Below are 7,186 nucleotides of genomic sequence, written 5' to 3'. Positions count from 1 at the left end.
CGCTTGTTCTTGAGAAAATCAGAGCAGATAAAGAAATAAGACGAAGAGCTGGAGGCGACGGAGATTGAAAATAAATTTGTATTTTTATTCTTAAATTTTTAATTTTTTTAATTTGTACTTTTTTAGGATGTTTAATTTTTTTAATTTGCATTTTTATGTTATTAGAATGTTTAATGTTTTTTTATTATATAAATTAGTTTTCAAGTTATATTATTATGTTATATTAAAAAAACAGATAATTTGTTGAAGTCACCGCTCGCCTAAACCACAACAGGCACATGCGGCTTCAACAGTGGCTTTAGCGAGTGTCCAATCAACATTCAGTCAACACTGCATGATACAATTTTACTGGATGAATTCGGAGTATAGCTTCAGCGACAACACATTTGGGCGGGAGTTTTCCCGGCTTTGTGTGGGAATGTTCCCGGCTTGCTCACTCCTTCTTCAGGTGACATTACTGAATTATTTAAGAGTTAAGTGCCTTGTGCGTGTAGCCTTGCTGTGCGGGTAGCCTTCCCTGATGGCTAGTATCCGTTGCTGCGGGAACAGGCGGAGTACGTCGACCATTGGGAGGCTTTTCCTGCGGGAACAGCTTGCGTACTGCGCGTAAGGACGTCACGTCTCTGAGCATGGTGGGTCCTGCGGATCCAGTTGGTTTCTGCGCAGACGTCTCTCTTCAAGGTGAGTCTTGCGAGTTTAGCCTTTGCGCAGACGTCCCTGTTGAAGGTGAGTATTGCGGGTTCAACTGCGCAGACGTCCCTCTTTGAGGTGAGTCTTGCGGGTCCAACTGGGCTCTGCTGGGACCTACCTCTTCAGATACCTTGTATTAAATACATATGTATGTTGAAAGTATAAAGAATTTGATTCGGACATTAACTAGAATAAAGATTTTAGTTATTGTTGAAGCATATTTAAAAAATTCTCATTAAAGAGGTAAATTAAAAATATATTTGATATTATTAATCGATGATTCCTGAGTAAATGTAATATGTTTTTTTTTTCTAACAACTAATTTGGATCACCGACGGGTTACTCACCATCACACTCATCTCCATCCACTAAAATAACTTTCCTTTTAGGCTATGTGTAGTGGAGGGGCTACAATTGGGGGCGAATTGTGACACGTGACGCCCAGTCTGCATGGAGTGGAAATTTGTTTTTGGGGTGTAATGGTGTAGGGTCTACAAGTTGGGCCCACAATGTCTTTTTTTTATTATTTTTTTTATAATTAAACTAATCAAATAAAAACCAATTTATTTAAATAATTAAATGAAAATGCATTAAAATTAATAAAGAAATAAAAAAAACATAACTAAAAAAATACATAACTAAAAATATTAAAAAACATAACTAAAGAAAAAAATAAAAAAAAAACATAATTAAAAAAAAGAAACTAATATCCGTAATATTCGCGCATTTTTTCACGTCGGCGTTGAAACAATAATGCGACATCCTCGTGAAACCCCTCCGCTTTGAGGGATTCGTAGTCCTCTTTTATTTGTTTTAATTCGAACGTCTGATTCAGCTTTTCTTGTTGTTTGTTGGATGCTCGAAGGTCGGCTCCCATTACGGTGGCATTTGTTTCCAAATGACCGAACAACTCGTTTATTTCAACGGACTCCGTATTGAATCGTGTTGACGGCGAACCTTCCCCCTTATTTTTCCTCAATCTCCCGCGTGGTCGAGGTAACTCCTCTACCTCATCGTCGTCGGGTATATTAAAATCTTCGGCTAAATTAACCGTGTCGTCCAGGAAGAAGCTACGAGCATCGGAGGGTGTGTTTGGTGTGCTCGGATTTGTCGATGACGATGTCTTCGACCTTTTTGATTGTCGGGATGAGCCGGCTCGTCGGGCGACGGGAACGGTTGGTGTCCCGGCCCATTTCGCGCAACCGCGTAGTTTTTTCCAATAATTCAAATACTTGAACGGTTTCCCGGGCCTGTCAATAGTTTGGCCCTGAGCTCGAAAGTCGCTCAAGGCTTGAGTTATAATGTCGACGTCGTTATGCCCGCTACGCCAGCTGGGCCCCTGCAAACGATTAAATATGCCGGCAAATTTTTGACAATCGGCGTTAAGACCCTTCCAGTGGGCTTGAACCGCTTCTTTTCCCGGTAGTCTTCGGGTTTATTGGTTATCTCGAGCCAAGCTTCAAATACTTTCTTCCAAAACACCCCGGTGGTTTGAAAGTTAGCTGCAAATTAAAATTATTTGTCACAATTAGTATACATTTTAATAAACACTAAATACATTTTTAATAAATGCTTAATATTAAAAACCTACCGACGTTGGGATCCTCCGAAATGACGATCCAAGCCCTTGCAAGGGCCACCTCCTCCTCGTCGCTCCAATGCTTGTATGGATCACGTTGCGCCATCGACTCTCCCGGTTGTTTTTTTTTTGTGTTTACGGGTCGACTTTTTGCTTGAACCGGAGGCCCGTGACGTTTGCGTATCGGTACCGTCACCGGATCCGACTCCGACTCCGGTGGTGTAGACCCGAACGCCGGCATTGTGTTTTGGGGGCTGAGATAGTTGGCATACATGTTTAGGTTCGGGTCGGAAAATTGATACGGATAACTCGGTTGGTTCAGGTTCCTCGGGTTCCATTGTAAGTTCGGTTGGCTCGATTGCGAACCATACGTTTGACCAAAACCAGGGAATTGGTAGTTCGGTTGGTTCGGTTGGCTCGATTGCGAACCATAAGCTTGACCGAAACTAGGGAGTTGGTAGTTCGGTTGGTTCGGGTTGTTTATAGGATTCATTTTGTTTATTTTTTGTAAGAAATTTGGTATGATTTGTGTATAAAATGGATATAAAATGGAGAAGAAGGGTGTATGTTTATATATATATATATATATATATATATATATTGTTAATTTTTTTTAGAGTTGACTGTTTGACAACGGTCATTTTATTATAATATTATTATTTATCTTCTTCATCGGGCGACAAGATTACCCCGCCCCCGCCCCTTTTCGCCCAATTATCGCCCGGGGGAGGGGGGGTGTTCCACCCATTTATCGCCCCAAATTAGCGCCCACTACACTCAGCCTTATTGTTACATGTGAGACTTGAGTTCATTATAGGTGTCTCACTTCAACCTCTCAAGCTAGAATTAATTAAAAAAATGACAGAATTACAAATTTTGTCCTTTAAAATAAGCCAAATTTCGGTTCGTGTCCTTTTCTAAGTTTCCTTGCAGGCGGTGTACTTTAAACTTTTTTTTCCTACAAGTTTTGTCCTTTACGCTAACTGGGTTAGAAAAAGTCAGTTAAATGCCCTCACGTGAGACGCATGTGAGGGCATTTTTGTCCTTTCTTATATCTCTGCAACTAAGCCTCTGTATCACTCTTCCCCCTCTTTTCCATCAGTGTGTCCTTCAATCGATTCAATTCTCCGGCGACGCGACTCAATTAGGGCTTCAATCAGGGCTTCAATTAGGGCTCGTGTCCGACGCGACTCAATTAGGGCTTCAATCAATTAGGGCTCGATGCGAAATTCAAATACCAGGGCTCAATTGATGATGGCTTACTGTGTTTGTGGCAAGGTAGCAGTTGTTCCAACTTCATGGACTGATAGAAATCCAGGTCGTCGGTTTTTCTCTTGTCCGGACATGGTAAGTGTGTAATTCGATTTAAGTTCCAGTCAATTGTTTATACTTCATGTTTCTCCTCTTTTCCAGACATCGGATTGCCCCTTTCTTGGATGGCGTGACCCACCAATGTGTGAACGGGCATTGGAGATTATCCCGGGCTTATTGAAGTCGAAAAACAAGGTTGAACAAAGTTTAGAGAGTTATAAAGAACAAGCAAGGAAGATGAAGAACAGATTGGTCATTAGTTGGATCATTTTCATTGCAATTGTAATTGCAATGAAAATGTAACTAGTTGACTGAATTTGAAGTTGTTGACTATTTGTATTTTGACTTTATTAGTTAATTTAGGACTTTATGCAGTTTAAGTATTATGTATTTTGACTTTATTTTGGATGTAATTTTGGATCCCTTTTAAGCAATGTATCATCAGTTTATTTTGGATCTTTGGTTAGTTTATTTTGGACTTTTGGATGGATTGTATACACAATCTGCACATTGTGCACTATCTACACATGATGCACAATCTGCACATTCTGCACTATCTACACATTATGCACAATCTACACATTATGCAGAATCTGCACATTATGCACAATCTGCACATCATACACAATATGCACATCCATCTATCTGCACATCATGCACAATCTGCACATTGTGCACTATCTATCTACACATCCATCTATCTGCACATCATGCACAATCTGCACATCATACACAATCTGCACATCCATCTATCTGCACATCATGCACAATCTGCAATCTGCACATCCATCTATCTGCACATCATGCACAATCTGCAATCTGCACATCCATCTATCTGCACATCATGCACAATCTGCACATTGTGCACTATCTATCTACACATCCATCTATCTGCACATCATGCACAATCTGCAAATAAGTAAAAACTGCCAAACCATTACATGAAAAACTTAATACATCCATAACAACTTAATACATCCATAACAACTTAATACATCCATACAAGTGTTTGAAAAACTTAAAATAAGTCCAGACAACAACTTAATACATCCATACCATGAAAAACTTCAAAAAAAGTCTAACAACTTAATCTGCAAAAACAGTCATAAAAATATCCATACCATAAAGTCATAAAAACTACAAAAACAGTCAAACAGCAGGCACATTAATCTGCAAAATTTTTCATGCATGATCTCTTGTTGTGACCCTTTTGACCACATGTCCCACAAGTGTTTGATCCTTTTGGCTTTGTGTTTTTCACTGCCTTCACTTTCTGGCCTTCACCCTCCACAGCCTTTCCCTTGCCCTTTGCATCAACCTTTGACTTTTTCCTTGAACCACCATCTTTCCTTTCCACTGCTGACTTTTTCCTTGATTTCTTTGGCCTTCTAGTTTGCTTTTTTAATTTAGGAGCTGTGATCTGGATTGGGACTTGTGATGTGGGCCACATACTCATACCATTGATGGGATACACCTTGTAGCTATACACTGCCTTCCACCTATCCATTGTGTAAATTGGTTTGACAAATGTTTCTGGCCTGCCAACAGATCTGTCATGTGCACCCTTCACCCAAATACATGCCACCACATGTCTACAAGGTATCCCAGTTATCTCCCATCTCCTACATGCACATGTACTTGTGCTCATGTTCACTACACACTGATCACCATATGGACCTGTTACCTGATAATGATCCTCACCGTTCCAATGCACAGAGTACCTATCATCCAAATATGTAAACCATTCACATCATTTACAAGACAAGTAAATATTCACATACAACTCACCTGCTTGCTTCCTTCTTCACTGACTCCAAAATTTGTGTAGCATATGGTGTTAGTAACCCTGATGACCTATCAATTACCTTCAACACAGTAACAATCTTCCTCATCACATATTCTCTGATGTATTCCAGCAATGTGATAATAGGCTTGTCCCTTCCATCTACCAGCTTTGAATTGAAACATTCACACATGTTGTTGGTCAACACATCAGACATTGCTCTACCTATTATAACAAAACACAACAGATAAAGGACAAAACTTGAAAGTTATGAGAGAATAAAGGATACAAAATTAAAAACTTACCAGAGAAGTGTGACCTTGACCATGTTTCTGGTGGGATCTTAGATACCCAAAGATGACACCTTTTGTTCAAGTTTTTTAGGTTGTTCATCTCTCTCTCATATTGTGTAGGTGATGTACATCTAGCCAGCTTCCAAGAGCATCCCTTAAAAGCTTTCCTTTGAAGAGTGATCTTAGGTTATCTTCAATGTGCCTCACACAAAACCTATGCTCTGCAGAAGGAAACAACTTATCTACAGCCTGTATAAGACCCTTTTGCCTGTCACTCATAAAGGTAAACTTGGATCTGTTGTTTATATCCAAGTCATCACCAAGGCATTCAAGAACCATTCCCAAGAGTTCAATGTTTCAGCTTCAACTACAGCATATGCAACAGGGTAGTATCCATTGTTTGGATCTAGAGCAACTGCTGTTAAAAGTTGACCAGGCCAAGCACTTTTAAGGAAAGCCCCATCCAGTCCCAACAGATCCCTACCTATTGCTTTGAACCCCTTTTTCAAAGACCCCAAACAGATGTATATCCTCTTGAATTGTCTTGTCTCAGATGTTGGATCTGAGCATTCTTCTAATTCAAGCTTCACTGTTGTATCTGGATTAGTCCTCTTCAACTCTTCAATATAATCCCTCAATAACCCATATTGGCCTTTGGAATTTCCAATTATATGTTCCCTGGCCAACATCTTTGCCCTATAAGCTTTCATCTCAGACACACCAACTTCAAACCTCCTTTGAAACCTTTCTTTGATGGATTTAACTTTCAGCTTTGGGTCATCTTGAAGATCAGTAACCAAATGGTTTGAGAGGAACCCGGCTGTGCAAGCATAAATTTCCCTAGATTGAAGGCATTTATGTTCATTTATCAACCTTGTAATTTTCCATGAAGCTGTTCTCTTTTGGTATGACAACAACAGTACCCAAGGGCATCTAATAGCAAGTGGGTCTTTCCTTTTTCCCCTACCCCCAATACTTTTCTGGACTGGTCCCTCATCTTTATTAGCACTGCTAGATCCAACCCCCTGCACTTCCATATCTCCTTCACACACAGCCCTGACCCTTACCAAATCATCTTTTTCTTATCCTAATTTGTCTTCTTGTTTCAACTGCATGTGCCTTGATCATATCCTTCACCTCTGCTTTTGTACCAAAAACTTGTCCCACATGGAAAAGATAATCCATGTCCCCCTCATTTCTTTGTTTCTCATTATACATCCTATCATTATCCAACATCACATCATCCATTTCTATGTCCAAAACCTCTAAACTACAATTTGCATCCTGCTGTTCAACTTCAAAATCAGTATGCAGTCTGAAATCCCTCATATCTACATCTACATCATGTATTTCACCATCTTCATAGTTGAAGTCACTATCTGAATCACTTTCTGAATCTTCATCACCATCCCTAGTTTTCTTAACATTTTTAGATTTCTTTTTGTTCTTAGATTTCTCACATTCTTTGGTTTCTTAACTGGACAACCCTCTAGATGTTCATCATCATCAGAACTCTCTCTCTCATTTCAT

The 7,186-nt window shown here is 39.7% G+C and overlaps 1 protein-coding gene across 1 annotated transcript; it reads right to left on the bottom strand.

The window, feature by feature from the left end:
- Nucleotides 1-4,745: 4,745 nt before the first annotated feature.
- Nucleotides 4,746-6,693, bottom strand: LOC143603566 (uncharacterized). Its single transcript, XM_077080338.1, has 5 exons — nt 5,993-6,693; nt 5,786-5,924; nt 5,669-5,705; nt 5,369-5,588; nt 4,746-5,301 (listed from the first exon to the last, which is right to left on the bottom strand). Exons 1-5 carry the CDS (start codon nt 6,691-6,693, stop codon nt 4,746-4,748), a joined length of 1,653 nt encoding a protein of 550 aa, XP_076936453.1.
- Nucleotides 6,694-7,186: the final 493 nt, after the last annotated feature.

Source organism: Bidens hawaiensis, unplaced genomic scaffold, assembly GCF_021521415.1.
Source record: "Bidens hawaiensis isolate Kalapana, Puna unplaced genomic scaffold, B.hawaiensis_p1.1 tig00062157_1, whole genome shotgun sequence".
Classification (NCBI taxonomy): domain Eukaryota; kingdom Viridiplantae; phylum Streptophyta; class Magnoliopsida; order Asterales; family Asteraceae; genus Bidens; species Bidens hawaiensis.
This window is presented reverse-complemented; position numbering and strand designations above follow the sequence as displayed.